The sequence below is a fragment of the Python bivittatus genome, unplaced genomic scaffold, assembly GCF_059951505.1.
Source record: "Python bivittatus isolate LINGU-HERP-01145 unplaced genomic scaffold, Pbiv_v1 ctg000350_np1212, whole genome shotgun sequence".
Lineage (NCBI taxonomy): Eukaryota > Metazoa > Chordata > Lepidosauria > Squamata > Pythonidae > Python > Python bivittatus.
This window is the reverse complement of record NW_028277074.1, coordinates 42189162-42207171: the sequence shown is the minus strand read 5'-3', so window position 1 is coordinate 42207171 and position 18010 is coordinate 42189162. Positions and strand designations below refer to the sequence as shown.

Here is an 18010-nt window from a genome sequence, read left to right as displayed (position 1 = left end):
CTGAATTTGCATCATTTGTATCCATTTATAACATTGAGGTACATTATATAAAATCTACAGGTAATGAACAAACCCTCTACTGGACAAATCCTTGATTTCGTAGAATTTAGTTCATTAAATGGGGATTGAGTCTGCATTGATTGAGACTTCACTGGCTGAAGCCTGCCAAATGAAGGATTTACTGTATTTTCATCAGAAAGAATCTCTACAGATAGTAACCCCTAATTTTGAATAGGAGAGGATTTAATAACCCCATATTTTAAAAAATCCTGAAAATGTAATCAGTAGTTCACTTTCAAATAACATTATTGTAACTATATGTAAGAATGTCCTCAGCAAAAGTGCAAGTGATCAAGAAAATGCAAAATTAAAATATTACATTGTGAAGAAAATATATTAACAAAGTAGACGTGTCTCAGAGATTTTCAAGTTGATAAGAAACACAAATAAAAAACTATCATTGTTCACTACCTTACATAATGGACAATGTAAATGACAGTCATCAAAATAATATATATAATTGGTTTTGTGAACAATAGGACAGAATTTTGATGATCTAAATAAAGTTTTGGTAATCTTACAGAACTATATTTCTCAAAAAGCTGCCTCTCTCTTGTTTGAAAAGTTTATTTAAAAGGCATTTTGTGTACACTGTTATGTAGTGTGCGTGTACATGTGTATGCACAATCAATATAATACACATTCTTCACAATATATGTACACACATAAACAGGATTTATATATATATATGTAAGTATGTATATATATATTATATATATAATGTAAAAGTTCTTCTGTACATATACAAAATAACAGGCAAAGTAGTATTTCGCTTGTTAAAGTCTTTTTGTTAAAAAAACCAGAAGTAAAAGTCAATTTAGTTGACATAGTATAGCCAGTAGATTAAGTTGAAAAGAGAAAATGTGAAAGGAAACACCATTCTTGACCATCTGTCAATGGCATTCACATCTGTTAGATCAGGGATTTTTATTTTTAGCTGAGAAGACCTTCTCCGCAAATGACTCTTCTTAGTGTGAGCGCCAGTTCTGTCTAATGTACGTCTCCCAAGATTTTCTCGATGCGAACTCTGCTTTCTGTACTGGATCCCTGAGTTATCAAAGGATACTGCTGAATTCTGAGGATCGGTGACACTCGTTGTGACTTCATTGCTTGCAACTTCATTGTGAATTTCAAGGGATGTTAGCAATATGTTCCCATGCATGTCCACCTAATTAGGAACAAATTGATAGAGTTAATTTATAATTAATTTAATAAAGTAATATTATGTCATATTCAGAAAGTGGAATTTATACATACATAAATATCCATATAAATACCCATGAAAATTAACTGGATTATTTTAAAAGAGTATAAAAATAAAACAAATGGAAATAAGTGGATACTTAGCAGTATCTTTCCGTCTTATATCAGGAGCCATCCCTCTTTCTTATTTGCTTTCGATCATGCCACTAAACTTTCTATGGTATCTGGAGATTACTGAACATCTGTCATTGCTGCATTGTTATTGTTGTTGCTTTAATTTTACATTTGCATACTTCAGGGGGACACAAATTCATGCCTTTTATTTCTCAGTAGCACTAAGTCCAGCCCTATCATAACTGAATTACTTAAGTACAGAAAGTATGATCACGGTCACTAACATATTTCATAAAAATCGTTATTTGCGTAGCTACTGTATATTGGTCTGAAAATATAGAATGAAACCTGAAGGGTAGGATTGTTTGTGCTTGGAAAACAAACATTTTGTGAAATGTTATGGTTATGAAGATTGAGATTGTGTAGTATTTCTAGTTTATCATAATAAATTAATTCAAAGTTTCTTTCTCACTTCTAGTTATCAAGACACTGAAGTTACACATTTCAAAAACTGTATGTATCTACCCAGATCTTAATATCTTCTAATGAGGCCTGCTTTAAAAAAAAAAAAAAAACAACTGTCCCTCTCCCACTCCATCATGGATATTTATAGTAAGACTGACCTTACCCCTGTGGTTAGATTAACATGCATTCCTCCAGTTCTTGAGTCAGGAGAAAAACATGCAGGTGTGAATTGTACTCCCTCAATGGCCAAGCCCTGTTCAACCTCATTAACAAAGGCAACTTGTGCTGTCCTTACAGTCAGAATACAGATTGATTTCCTTGTGCTGGTTAATGAACACAATAAAGTTTCTCAGAGTTTCAGAGTTCTAGTGAAGGACAAGTTAGGAAAGCAACTGGTTACACCTAAACTTCATTTCAACTTCTGACCAAACATCACATCATGGTGAGAAAAACCACCACCAATCTTTCTCTTTAATGTGCAGTGGGGTGGGCTTGAGTGTAGCTGGGGCCTGGGATGTTGGTTCTCCTTCGGGAAAGTACCTGACCCATTTCCAAAATAGTTTAATTGACAGGTCACAGGCACAGAGAACCTCCATTCCTCCAACCTGTCATTTGGACTAGATGGAGAAGCAGATTCCCTAACAATTTTCCCCAAGCAACTTTAATTTGGGCTGTTATGCACTCTGGGCAAAAGCATTAGAATGGGGAGATACACATAGGAGTAATATGGAATTAATTAAGATTCCAGCTACATGAGGATAAAAAATCTGGAAACTGATTTGACACATTTATCCCAAATCAGTAAGTATTGCAACAGTTGTTGTGGCTGGCAGAACCTAGAAATATCCAATGGAGTGTACCAAATGGAGTATGAATAGGCAAAATGGTGTTCCCAAAGAAATAAAAAGAAAAAAAAACTACAGCCTTCCAAAACTCTTTGATGGTAGAAGCAAAGGAAAGTCCATAATGCACTCATTTGGGAAACAACTAGCAAGACAGGCTGTTTTCCCAGATCTTTTGTGCAGTGTAAGACTAATTCTCTGTCCAGAAAGTCTATTTTCTAAACACAGATCTAGTGCTGCTTCAAAAAAGCACAAAGCCTGAGTATGTAGACTCCAGCATAATGATGATTTTCACTTTCCAGTCAGGCATTATGTGGACAGATGCCTCAAGGGAAGGCATGTGTCAGGTCTATGCTGCAGCTGAAACCAAAATACCCAATTGCCCACCCCACTGCACATTAAAGGAGGGGACATCTCTCCAGGAGCCAAATGTGGCCAACAAATCCTGGATGCTCCCCACCTCTGACCCCATCAACAACCACATTATTGAGGAAGTATAACAAATCAAGTCCCTGGCAAAAAATTGTATCAGAAGAGGAAAAACACTATTTAAAACTGGAACAACTAAACACAACTTTAGATTTTCTCTCCTATGAGTTGGGGATGAGACAAAGCTAACAATATTCACTGATTTATCAGCTTGTATGCTGCTTCAATCACTGAAGTAACTCTCTTACAGATTATTATTGCAAACAACAAATGGAAACAATAATAATAATTAGATTTTTATCCTGATACCCAGGATACACACACACACACACACACGTACATATACACAGAGAGAGTAGGTCAACTCAAGGTACTGAAGAAACCTAATGCTCCTGCCACCTATTTTCCCCACAACAATAATTCTGTGAGGTGAGTTGGGCCAAGAGAGCGTGACTGGCCCAAAGTTGCCCAGCCAAGAAATTTATAATGGGGGGGGGGAGTGGATAGGTAACCAATTCAATCACAATCATGAAAACCAAAATACGCTATCGCAGAATGGATCATTTTAACTCTACCCCACTGCTTGCTGAAATAGCCAGGTTTTTACAGCTCTGTGAAAGTGTAGCAGAGGGAGCATACAAACTTTGGGGCACACTGTTCTATGGTACTGATGCAGCTACAGAGAAGGCACATCTCCTAGATCCTGCAAGATGACAATGTTTGACAGTTGGGACCTGGAGCAGGCCAACATTATCAGATCTTAGTGGCTGAGCAGAAACAACAGGAAAAAGACAGTTCCACAGATAACCAGGTCCCAAGCCATGACGGAATTTATAGGTGACAACCAACCCCTTGCATTGCACTTGGAAGCCCACTAGTAGCAGTGCAGCTCAGAGACCAGAGATGTTACATAGGCAAATCAGGGAATACTCAAAACTACTCCCATATCTGGGGTCTCAACCAGTTGTAGCTTCCTAGTGGTCTTCAAGGATAACCCCATGTAGAATACACTGTAATAGCCTCAATGGGAAGACATTTCATTAAAAATAAAATAAAATTAATGCTGCAATTAGAGGTGCAAGAGAACGAACCCATAATTTCAGAGAGTCATAAAATAATAATGTTGGAAAGATCCATTAAAGCCTTTGAATCTGACCTTCTGTTCGGTGCATCTCTAAGAGATGGCTGTTCAGATTCTGTTTGAATAAATCCAGCAAAGGAGAGATTACCACTTTTCTCTGTAATTGGTTCCATTGTTGAACTGCTTTTACTATTAGAAAGTAACATAAGAATAGTTTTCCTATTACATTCAAGTGAAACCTGTATTTTACTGTAACTTAAATCTATTATTTCATGTCCTGCACTGTGGAGTGGTGGAAATAGATGCTGACCTTTTCTGCAATATTCTTTCAAGTACACTCTTCACATTTCCTTGTACAGTGTACACCCTCTAGTTCGAAAAAAGACTGAGACCTAATATGAGTTGAGTAGCCTTATCTGTTAGCATTTTCTTGTCTTCAGTAAGCAGCTGATATCTGTTTTTTCTTCTTTCATTTTGAACATATATTAAGGAAAGGGCTGTGTAAACCCTTTGAAAGAGAAGCTTCAAAGGGTGCAGAAGAGTGCATAAAATATTTTTTTCTCAAATTATTAAAGAATCTGCATCTTCGGCAAGGTTTGCACAGCTGTTTTGAAAGCTGCCAACTGTACACAAGTTCAGTTTTATTAGAAATTAAAAAAGGGTACATATAAAAAGTTTCAATGGGGTGTGCCAGTTCAAGTGAAAAATCGACTTGCTCTTTGGTACTTATAAATGAGAATAATAACCATTAATATTTAAAACTAGCAGCTCTTCTGTCTTGCTGGAGGTTTACTAGAATTGATCTTGCTTTGTTCTAGAAAGCTACTATGACACTGAGATATCAATGAAATAGACATTAGGTACCAAGTTTATCTTACCAAAGACAGTGACAAAACTGCCACTGATTTTAATGGGCCCAGAATGGGGGGGGGGAGTATTACATATCAGACAAAAGACTTTTCTTGCATACTCACCAAGCCTTAATGTCATACTTTTTATGGTCTAATGTAATAGGAGATAATTCATATTGCCTAAGTTATTTTATTCCCTTTTTATTCTGCATTTAACATGGCAGTAATATTGAGGATCATTTCAAAGATTTTAAAATTATTCTGTTCAAAATATAGTGTGCATACTTTGCATAATGTTATATTTAATATGCTATATTTATTCTTTTTTAAAAAAATGCAAGCTACCTGACATTGATTTAGGAAATCTAATTCAATAACATAGGGATTTCTAATAATCTTACATGATTTAGTTTTATCATAATTTTGTTTTGTTTTGTTTAAAAAGAGATTCTAGTTTGCCTAAAGGATTTTGTTAAAGTCACAGATTAAAAATCAGTGCAATTTTTGGACCAAGAATGAGAACAAACTGGCAAGTTCCTCTGGATATAACATTCCATTTGTAAGTTCTTTTAATAAAACATTGTTCTAAACATTTACATACTAGCTTGAAATGGAGAGATAATATCCTCATTAAGCCTGGAATAATGTTTCCATGTTATATTTAGATTATAGTCAGTATACTTTCTTCGAATACAAAGTTTGCATGATACACTAGGCCTCACTCTAAGTGTCTGTGTAGTTGGGCAGCTATAACAAATTTGAATATAAATAAATAAATAAAAATATCTAAGACATTTCTCCATTAAAAACATCTCAGAAAAGCATTACTAGCCAGGTTTTGTTATGCTCCACTTTTTCATTAAATTCTGCATTGGTTGACACTTTCTGTTTATGCATTTTTGTTTTTGTTTTCTTAGCAACAAAAAATCATGATGATCTCCTCGGCTTGGAGCTACCCTAGGATGGAATGGAAGATCTTTGGGCTTGGATGGAGTTGTACTTCCTCATTCAAGACTGGCGCCCAACCTGGGGGTCATCTTGGAATCACAGAGGAAATGGCAGCTGTGGTCAAGAGCACCTTTCCCCAGGTACATCTAATGTGCTAGCTGCACCTTTTCCTGGAGCAGGAAATCCTTCAGATAGTCAGTCACACCTCAGCCATCTCAGAAATGGAATACTGTAATGCGCTGTACATGGGGCTGCCCTGGAAGATCACTTGGAAGTTACAGATGTTCCAGAACGCAGTGGTGCAGGCAGTGATGGGCATGCCTTGTTATGCCTATGTGACCCCACTATTCTAGGAGCTGCACTAGCTACCAGTTGGCTTCTGGGTTCAATTCAAGGTGCTGGTTATCACCTATAAAGTCCTCCATGGCACTGGGTCTTGTTATTTGAGGGACTACTTGTCTCTAGTAGTTGTGTCTTTCCTGTGAGATTGGGTAGAGTGGGCATGCTTCAGGTCCTATCCAATTAAACAGTGTATCTTATTATCGAAGCAATTCCCTAGTGCCTGAAGAAGGTGAAAAACAAAGCAGAAATAACATAGTCAGGAGAGCAGTGGATGCTTCTGAAATGATTCCGAATAATAGCTCTGGACCTGGCAGAAGCAGGTCTACTCTTTATTAAAGCATTCTGACTTTTTTCAGGCATCCATGGAAACCTGAAAAAAAAAATCCTGTTGCTTTAAAGAATCCTCACATAATTTAATGCAATTCTTTTTAAAAAATGCATCATATTTTTTTCAGGTTTTCAAAGCAGCATTATTCTGAAAGATTACTGAGTGTGTAGAATCCTAAAATATAGTACTTTGTGGGCTCTCACCCATCTCATATCATTTCTGTGGAGGATTAGGAGAACTACAGCTGCTTAACCACAAGCTACCCACTAGTCATGGTTCAAATGATTTGCTGCCAATTGTTAAATGAGAGAAGTTAAGATTATGGGTACCATATCTAGACTGTAACAATCCAAATGACCTTAGATCAGTGTTGTCCAAATTTGGCCACTTTAAGATGAGTGGACTTCAACTCCCAGAATTCCCCAGCTAGCCATGCTGGCTGGGGAATTCTGGGAGTTGAAGTCCACTCATCTTAAAGTGGCCAAGTTTGGATAACACTGCCTTAGATGGTATCTAAGATATAGCAACAAAAATATATAGAAAGCCATCTTTGCTGGCACTAGTAGTCATCTGAAGCTTTGCAGCCCAGATATGATAGTACCAGTTAAGGTAAGATAACCTACAATATATTATGTCTTTAGGGATCCTTCCTTTTCTGTAGCCTGATCCCTGTAATGGATAAAATGGTAATCCAAACCATAATATAGCTTAAAATTCTGCGTGAATGTGATCTTACTTACTATTGTATGAGATTTTAATCAGATCAATGTATTGCCAGCAAAGACATTTCATCCAATTGTACTTGGTGTATTCAGCCAAGTCAGACTTATTTAGATTTTGGAATTTGTTTGCCTGCACAGTCACCTTTGCAGAAAATCTGGACCAAGGGAGGGAGGGATATCTCTAATGGAGGACTATTTTATTTTATTTTACTTTACAAAGCTTTGTTTTCCCCCAGTTTATGCTCCTGAATAAACTACAGCTAACTGTTCACTGAGTCAATGCAAATCACATTAGCCAACTCTGGAGCCCAGGATCAAGGTGCAAAGGAAATCTGACAATCCTTGCAAAGTCCTAATATGAACCATCTGTGACACTGTTGTAGCTTGAAACAGCAAAGATATGCAATGCAAATTTGTTTAACCATTTATAAAGCCAATCTGGTAAACATCTTGGGCTAGCTATATCTATCCATATTTACAAAAAATAATAAAGAGACATTTATGGATTCTCGTCCCCTTAGTTTATTTTGGTAAGGAATTTCCACAAGGCATTTACTAATATTTTATATTATTAGTGAAGGATAATAGCTTAAGTACTTCAGAATCACAACCTATGGATTACTTTCCAATAAAATGTAGTAATCACTGATTTACTGATTGCTTTAGTATATGTTGTCCAATTTCAGCATGACACCATTATATAAGTTTGTTCAGTGATTAATTGTCTTGATTTAATGAATCTCATAAAGATCTACCTGGCCTAGATATTACAGAAGCTTGACTCTTCACCCACTTCAGATTATGCTTGTGATTAGCATTTGGCTTTTATCTAACAGAATTAAGTTAATGAACACTTCCTCATTGAAGGAAGTTCCTATTACAGATGGATGCTGATTGCCATACAAAAGACTTGGGCAGAAGATGACTGCACAGGAAAATCTGAGCACAGATAAACATTGCAAAGAAGCACCATGTGTTTATCGATGAGATTCCTAGGCACCTGCCAGTTTTCTGAACCTTTGATTTCTACAAAGCCAATCTCAAGTTTTGATTTTGAGATCAATACTCTTCACTGCATCATACAATCTACTTAACATTTGGTGCAAATTATTCAGAAACTCAGCTTATACAATGATCCCTAAATACATTAAACAGCAAGGGGGTTAAAACACATGTCTTTGTTTTACTCCCTGCTCAGTGTTGAACCATTCACTAACATTCCATTTATTCTCATGAATGCTTTACTCCCATTTTATACACTCTTATCACATTCAGCAGGTTACCATCTCCATACTCCTGGAAACCTTCAGTGATTCCAGCCTGTTATATATTTTCCCTAAATCAAGAAATATTCAATAATGTGTTTTTCTCATATTCATATTTTTCTCAATGACCTGCTGAAGACCAAAAATCTGATCTGCACACTTCTTGCCGCTGTAAAGCTGCCCCACACTTCCCAAATTTTGCTCACTGTTAATTCTTATACCTTTCATTCAGACATTTAGCATTTTATAAGCACACTTAACCACAGTCCATTGCAGTATATGCATTTACTCTTGCTACTTTGAGAAGTTTTGCATCAAACAATGCAATCTAGTCATATGTTTTATTTCTGATTTTGCCAAATGTTTTGTGGATTTTCAACTCAATCATTTTTACATAATTCACCTTTACCCTCAATCACTTAATAGTAAAAATTCTGTTTAGAGTAACAGAAAATGTAACCAACAAATGTACAAATACATAAAGGCAAAAGTGACTGATTAAGAAAATATTATAATTTGAAATATTTTTAGAAACTTCCTTACTTGTAAACTCCAGCACTCCCCACTTGTTTTTTAAAACTCAGAAGACTAATTTTAATGAACATTGTTTAGTATCTAATAAGTGTTATTAGTTGCTAACATTCAATACAAATGAAAAACAAGCATTATAAAGATCATGGCAAAGTGCTACTGAGATGCGGTTGCAAACTATCTGAGGAACTGTATCCTCAGATACACTATCAAGAGTTTAAACTATTGCTACCACATCTTTGTTAATATTAAAAATATTGATCTTTTTCTGATGCATTATTAAAACTGCAAAAATACATTGGTTTCAAGCAGCAATTTTTATTAGGATTTCACCTAAACTTATATATCTAGTTCACCAATTTCCATTTCCTGTTTTTTAACATGATTACCATCTCTAACTCTGAAGATGAATTAACTGCACAGCCTATCTGAATCGTTAGAAATATTAATACACTACTGAAAATGACCTATAGAAATAAAAAAAAGCACATTAAAAATGGAAAGTAGGAAAAAGGCCAAAAAAGAAAGAAAGAAAGAAAAATGAAAGCTACCAATCAAAAACACAAACAACCTCCAATCTAATCAATCAAAGGAATCACTAATATTTGTTAGGGTAGGCCAAGATATCTTTCCACAACTGATGAATAGACAAGGATTAAACTCTTTCCCAGTCTAAATTTTCATATTTCTTTCTTATAAATTAATTTTCCTTGACTTGTTTCATGTAATATCTTCCCTTTTAGCAACGTGGCTGCTTTCCTTCGAACACTTATAGATCCAAAACAATCAGGAGCGGATTGAAAGGGGGAAAAATGTTAATAGTAAAATATAAAAGGAATCCTGTTGGATTTAGTCCAAAGACCAATTTTCCACAATGATCAAGCAGATACAAGAGAAGTCCTTCTCACTTGTTTCTTAGAAGGTCACCTCTGATCCTGGAAACAGCATAGGGCTTTCAAGACTAATAGCTATTAATATATATACATCCATGGACTGAAGGCTTATCGCGGGTTGCCCCTCTGGGGTCAGTCATATTATTTGCCAATCTTGATCTAGTGATTTATTTTGGTTGACAAATACATCCCACTAGAGTAATCTAAGTCGATTTATATTTCATTGCTCTTAATTAAGGAACCCTGGGGACTCTAATATCATGAAGAAGGGTAGAGATCTAACAAAGTATTATGAACCTAGTTCCAAGTTCATTCAAATTAGACAGACAAAGTCTGAACTCAGATGTGCCTCTACATCTTACACTGGAGTATACTTTCTTATATTAAAAAAAGTAAGGTAAAAGCAGCACCATCCCCTTCACCGAAATCAAGTATTGTAGTGAGGCAGTTCCTAGCTGGATTTCACATGAATTGGCAATTATCACAACATATGGCAAGATAACTCTTTCCAAACTTATACTGAAAATAAAACACCCTTAAAATAATATAATCATACATGTGCCTTGAGACATTTCTCTCAACTTTCTTTCAACTCTCATTAAATAATCATCAACATTTACTAGGAATCATCTAGAAAACAAATTAATAATGCACAGATAAGTTTCAATATTGGTTTTAATGATTCTTTAAATTGTCTAAGCATTTATTTCCTATTTAGACTTCTCCACACTTTATTCAGCACAGATTCCTAGGCTTGTAGTTGAACCTTGAGATCATAAGTGGTCAGTCTCTGATGGGAGGCCACAAGATGCAATCAGCCACAAAAGGTGTGATCCTTAGAACAAGAAAGAGCCCCACATAATGTTTTCACCAGCAACTAATTGCCAGGAAATGGATTGTTGATTTCTTGCTGCCATTGATGGCAAGAAAACAGCCAGCTGATAACGTGACTGGCAGACCAGATTTTTGGTTTCCCACCACTAGGAAACAAGCTGTCTATACAATGAAACTCTGGGAAAGAAAGGAACAAGGTTTATATAAATATGGCATGTGAATAAGTGCGTGTGTGTGTGTGCGCGCAAGCACATTTCCACTCCTAAACTAGCAAATTTGTAGCCCTGGAAGTTATAAAGGTTGCTCACTCATATTTAAAATATATGATTCCTTACTGCATAAATTTTGGATGAAAGTGCCTACCAATTTCCTACTTTCCCACATTAAAATTATTTACATCTTCTTTTAGCTATTTAGTAAATAAATGAATGTTGGTACATAGTTAGCATTACTGAACCAATTAATATTATACAAAACTATAAATTTCATACATGTTCTCATTTTTATTAAACAAGTTCATTTTCTGTCTGCATTAAATTGCACTTTTTAAGTCCAGGGAAAAATTCATACTATATGTATTTTTCTATGCATAATCTCCTAATATAACAATTTTGTATAGATTTTTCTTAACATGTACATGCTTTGTAAACAATTTTTGTTAAAATAATGCATTTTGAGTATCGTTTTTACTAATATACTCAAGTATGTGTTTTAATTGGAGAAATATTAATTTTTAACAATTTAGGTAAGGGTTAGTTTGCACATTGTACATTAGTGTCAACCACGTAAAAAAGTTTCCTATTTTTAGAGCTGCATTTCCTGTCAAGTTTTGTTACAGTAGTACATATACATGCAGTTGCAAAAACAAAATAGGAAAAAATCCTACTGTTTTTTACTCTGCTGTGCTAAGTAATGTAAGACAAGCAGCACTAGTCTCCCCGATGTATTTTTCTTCTCTCTAATAACTATAAAGAAATTATATCACTGCAGGAAACAGATGTACAACTTAATACTTAGGGGGGAAAATTGCCATCTTGTTTTTTATCTGGGTTGCATGTTGTTGCTTCTTTTTATTCTGTGATCCACCTAGGGCTGATTAAAGTTGGGCAGGATGGATGGATGGATGGATGGATGGATGGATGGATGGGATGGGATGGATGGGATGGATGGGATGGGATGAGAGGAGAGGAGAGGAGAGGAGAGGAGAGGAGAGGAGAGGAGAGGAGAGGAGAGGAGAGGAGAGGAGAAGAGAAGAGAAGAGAAGAGAAGAGAAGAGAAGAGAAGAGAAGAGAAGAGAAGAGAAGAGAAGAGAAGAGAAAAGAGAAACTACATTAAGACCAGTGATGAAAGGACAAATTCCTATGCCTGTTTATTGTAACTGTTGTAATTTTGAAGTCTGTCAATTTGCACACTCTTTTTAGGAATTCTTGTGCTTACTGCATTTTGTACATGCTGAATATTTTATGTTGCTAAACTGGAACAAATATAAAGTGATGGAGATGGCTGTGCTCAAGATAAAATACAGTACAATTGCACTTAATTTGACTGATTAAAACTATCCCTTGAAGCTGAAAATAAGACAGACTTGTAGAAAATATGAAAAATCCTACCCGATTGCTTTCAAATTTAGAACGATCATTGTTTGCTTTGGCTGTCTTTTCAGCAAGTTTCTTCTGCCTTTGAGGGCCCTTCCCAAAGAAGATATAGTTGACGAAGGCATATTCAAGTAAGGCCAAGAAGACAAATACAAAGCAGCCCATAAGATACATATCAATGGCTTTGACATACGGAATCTTAGGCAAAGTCTCTCTGAGATGAGTGTTGATAGTTGTCATAGTAAGCACAGTTGTAATACCTAAAATGGAAAGAAAAACAAGAATCATAATATTTCACGCATTATTTCCCTAACTTATTTCTGTAGTAATTTCCAGGAGCTTTTCAGTGATGTGAACAAAGCGGAATTAAGAGAGAGACAACATTCCAACAGAAGAGAATATCTGTAGCTCAGGGTTGAACTGTAGAGTCCTTGGTGCTCTCTGAGCTTGGTTGTTTGTTTGCAGACATTTCATTACCCAACTAGATAACATCATCAGTGCTAGTGAGTATGGGGTTTGCCCCGTTTATATACAATAGCTTGCCCTCCCAGTGTTGGTTGGGTATGGTTTTTCTCCTTGGTAGTTCCTTGATTTGGGTATTGTTTTCTGCTTGATTATTTGCCTGTGTTAATCCCTGCTTATCTGAGTGTTGGCTGCTGCAGAGGAGGTGTTCTGGTCTTTTAGTTTCCTTCTTAGCTTTTTTAATTGTCTCTTTGAATGGTGTGTAAATGTGGTTTATCTCTGTGTGTCTATTGATGGCTGATTTGTCTGAATGCCAGGCTTCCAGGAATTCCCTAGCATTTTTGGATTTGGCTTGGTCTAGGATGCTCAGAGTTTCCCAGCTGAAATTGTGGTTGAGTCTGTCCATGTGAGATTAAGGAGTTTTCGCTGTGTCTTTTGAATGCTAGTTAGTGTTCATGGATGCGCTCTGCTAGTCTTCTATTATCCTACATAGTGGCTATTACAGTCCTTTCACTGTATGTTGTAGATGACTCCTGTTTTTACTTCTTAGGCTATTGGGTCTTTACTTAAGATGTTTTGGAAGATTTTAGTTGGTTTGTGTGCTATGGTGATGCCGTGTGGTTATAATAGCCTGTGGGTTATTTCTGAGATGTTTTTGATGTATGGCGGTGCTATCCTTGTGTTGAGTGGTCAGGCACTTTTTGATAAAGTTGCATATTCATTTTGTTGGAAGATGTTGTGGAGGCAGTCTGTTTCCCTTTTCTGGTGTACTGGGTTGCTGCAATGTCTCTGTGCTCTTCAGAATAATGTTCTTAAACAGCTCCTCTTATGGGAGGTTGGGTTGTTACTTTGGTAATGGAGCACTTGGTTCATATGAGTTGTTTTTCGGTATATATGCATTTCTAATTTACCGTCGTTTCCTCTGCTGATGAGAATATTCAGGAAGGATAGTGTGTTGTTTTCTTCTTCCCTTGTGAATTTTATTTCTTTGAAGATGTTGTTGATTGTTTCATGTGTCTTCTCTAGTTGTTCCTTTTTTATTATGATGAAGGTGTCATCTACATACCAGACACTACGTAGGAGAGACAGGCAGAAGATCAGCAGAGTGCATCCATGAACTAGCAGTCAGAAGATATGATGAAAACTTCTTAATCTCATAACACATGGACAGACTCAACCACAATTTCAACTGGGAAACCATGAGCATACTAGATCAAACCAAATCCAAAAATGCTAGGGAATTCCTGGAAGCTTGGCACTCAGACAAATCAGCCATCAATAGACATTTAGAACTAAACCATATTCACACACCATTCAAAAGAGACAACAAAAAGCTGAGAAGGAAACAAAAAGATCAGGACACATCTCCTCCAGCAGCCAACACTCAGATAAGCAGGGATTAACACCAGACAAACAATCAAGCAGAAAACAATACCCAAATCAAGGTACTACCAAGAAGAAAACCATATCCCCACCAACACTGGCAGGACAAGCTAATGTATATAGACAGGGAGCAAACCCAACACTCTCTAGCACTGCTGATATTACCTATTTGGGTAATGAAACGTCTACAAGCAAGCAACTAAGGTCAGAGAGTGCCAAGGACTCCACAGAGACAACATAGGTTGTTAAATACTTTAAGATCACTTGCTGTCATTTCCCCTGAAGGTTTATAAGAAGTAGCATAACTCTATAGTATTATGTGCTATCAAGCCATAGTGATGTACTATTAACATATGTTGTGACATTTGTTCTGTTGAGACTAAAGTAATCTGAAGCAAGGAATTAATAGTTTCATTTGTTTATCATACTGAGTGGTTAACAATTCAAATATGTGATTAATGTTAAAACTAAGTTAAAGTAACTTATGTGATATGAGAAATCTCTTAAAATAAAATAAAAAATATTAATGTACCCCCCCCCCCCAAACAACTGGAATTGATGAAGCCTAGGGAAAACTTGATATTCCCTGGAAAAATAACAGAAGTATCTCAAGAGTACTGGTACAACTCTCAAAGAAAAGTTCATAACTGTTACACGTTTTTCCCCTGAAATTTATAATTAAAAGGTTGTATTTAAATGTAATCTAAGTACATGCATTTTTACCATTAAAAATAGTGAGAAGCTTGGAATATGGCCAGCAAGTTATTAGGGTCTCATTAGGCTCTCAATCTCATTAGGGTCTCAATCTCATGAATTGAGAAAGTGAATAGTAAAGGTCTTCTAAACTAGTTGCTCTGGCAGATGCTGATATACATACAAATGCTGTCCAACCTGTAAACCCCTTGCCATGTGCTGAGCATCCTCCAGGCTAAGTGCAAGCTACAGTAAATCCCGAGGCTACCATGCCTGGAGGCACCTTGACCAGCACTTATAGAAGCTGAGATGAGCTGTCTCCCACAGTGTTGGCCTTAAGGGTTTGGTCTTAATCAGACTGTTTCATCAACTGTTTTATCAAGTAAATCAGAGGCCTCTAAATGGAGGACTTATTAGAACTTGAAGAAAAAGAAGGCATAAACCTCTTTATTCCACTATCTTTGCATTCTTCCCTCTATATTTGAATTTAAATTTGTGCACCATATCCTCCCCGAGGTCAATTCTTCCATACCATTGCTATAGTAATAAGAAAACTGAGCTCTATTTGTGTGATGTATCTATGATGGGGAGGTGATGTGGTGGATTGCAGCATAGAGCAAGGCTATCAGGAAGAAGGGATTGCATTCCAGGAAGGGAAGGGAAACAAAAGACAACACAGTCCAGAGGTGCAGCGTAGGAAGCATAAGAGGTTCAGGATAGCCACCCAGGAATCTCCCAGGATATATCCACTAGTTGCTGTAGTATAGATTAGTTTGGCAAGATTGTGTTTATATGGTGTAAGCAAATAAAGAAACTGAACTCAATTCGACTGTCTCACTGTTGTTCTTGGGCTGGGCCTGACAATTTGGGAAGCTCAAATAACAGATTTTATAAAAATTGTTACATATTTGGGACGAACCATTTCTGAATCAATCCAAAATAATACAATATTTATATAAATTATCTTGACCTATTAATATTTTGCAAATTCTAGTAATTGATATTTGATATCACCAGTGAAGTAATGTCCTACTCCACCATTTCATACCAAGAGCCACTCTTGCTGCTGATGCATCATAATTAATCCAGAAGGATACCCATGATAAAATGGTAATCAATATTGAGGGCATGTAGGTCTGAAGAATAAAATATCCAATATTCCTCTTCAGTTTAAAACTCAGTGATAGTCTTGGATAGGCACCTAATAAAAAAATAGATAGGCATTAAGTTCTCACTTATATATCTTCTTTAAAATAAATATTGATACTAATAAGCTAGAATACTTTTACCTTCTATATAAAAATCAGACATTTAAATTACTCTCCTGATATTTAAAATATGATGAATAAAATATAGTAGATGTATTGCAAAATTAGTGTGTATTAATGAAGCCTATCATTCCCTAAAACAATGGGACTTAATGGTTTGAAATTTTGTGCATAAAAATATAATTTAATTATTTTCAATATACAAATATTGGTATTAATTATTTTAACTCAGTAATTATTAATGTTTGATTGAATATATGCCGTCCAGCTTCCTTGTGACTATTATTAGCATTATTAATATTAATAATATTAATATAATACAATAAAATAAAATATTTTTATCAATTCATATAATAAATACTACACTGGCATTTCTCAAACTGTTTTAATCATGAATAATTTGGCTGATAGCTTGACCCAGGACAAATAACCTGTACTGGAAAGTCGCTCCTGAGTTTCTGCTCTCTTTTCAATGTAAATTATAATCCCCAAATCAAAATCAATTCAAACCAACCTATTCAATTACAATCTATGGGCCAGAAAGCACAATCAAATAAATTTATAAACATTTTTTTTTTAATCCTCAGTTTTATCTCCCAAACTGCCAACTGACTGCTTTGCATGATCCATTACTTGTAGCTTAATTGGGGTACATACTGTATTTCCATTCACATGCTCATTTTCTAGAATTTCCTGTTAAAAAGATTTAATTAGACAGGAAGTCTTGACCCAACCAATTTTCCAAGCTTCATAATAGTTTCTGATATAATTTTTTTCTTTACCTAAAAATCATATAACATACTAGCCATTTTTTAAAAAAATTCAGACCCTATAACACCAAAGTATTCTTAAAAAAAGAATAAACTAGCCCCACCCCCATTTTAATTGCCTCTTATATAAAGACAAAAATAGGCGTGCATTAGAAAGCTAGGAATAATAGAAATTCAACAATCATGAAATACGTGCCTGTGGCAAAGACAACATTTTTGGACACAAGTTTATATTCCACAATAGAAAATTGAGGAAGCTCAATTCTTTCTACTCCAGAAACTGCATTATCTCCACCTCTCCAATAAAATTCTATGTCATCTGTTGTGTATCCATCTGAAACCAAAGTAGAAATGCTTTAGCATCTTGTTCTTAAAATATACGGTAGCCATACTTTTCTTCAAACTTTTATTCTGCCCTAAAGAACAAAATTCCCCACTCCTCAGCTTGCAATGAGGTAACCACATATATATTCCCCAATACTGTTATTAATAATATAGTGTGTATGTATCCATCATAAACCATAAAAATAAGCCACAGGCTTATTAGAACTTTATTCTGTCTCTTCTCCTCATGCCTATACCGATACGCTATCTGTTGGGTCTCTATGAGTGTACATTGTATGTTATAGGTTGACATACATTTTGAGAAACAAATTAATTTCCCTCCTTGCTTCATGACAAGAATTCATACTGTTTTCACAAGAAACTAATAAATATGTGCTGTATGATAATTATTATACAACTGTGAAAATTTTACTTTGAAAAAGAATTTAAAGCAATAAATATAAAGGTATTGATAATTAAAATGAGATAAAACTGGATCATTTCACCAAATGAGATAAATCTCGACCATTTCACCATGCCCAGAATATCAGCATCAGTAATTCAAATGAGCTTGTGATGTTGTCTTACAGGCTTAATCAGCTGAATA

At 35.6% G+C, this 18010-nt stretch overlaps 1 protein-coding gene across 1 annotated transcript in view; it reads right to left on the bottom strand.

The window, feature by feature from the left end:
* Positions 1 to 607: 607 nt before the first annotated feature.
* GABRB3 (gamma-aminobutyric acid type A receptor subunit beta3) overlaps positions 608 to 18010 on the bottom strand; it is a 126906-nt gene continuing 109503 nt past the window's right edge. Inside the window, exons 6-9 of the mRNA XM_088145010.1 lie at positions 17276 to 17413; positions 16090 to 16242; positions 12519 to 12763; positions 608 to 1228 (exon numbers count right to left, since the gene is read on the bottom strand). Coding sequence (XP_088001136.1) covers positions 878 to 1228; positions 12519 to 12763; positions 16090 to 16242; positions 17276 to 17413 — 887 coding nt within the window. The 3' untranslated portion in view covers positions 608 to 877. The remainder of the gene's footprint in view (positions 1229 to 12518; positions 12764 to 16089; positions 16243 to 17275; positions 17414 to 18010) is intronic.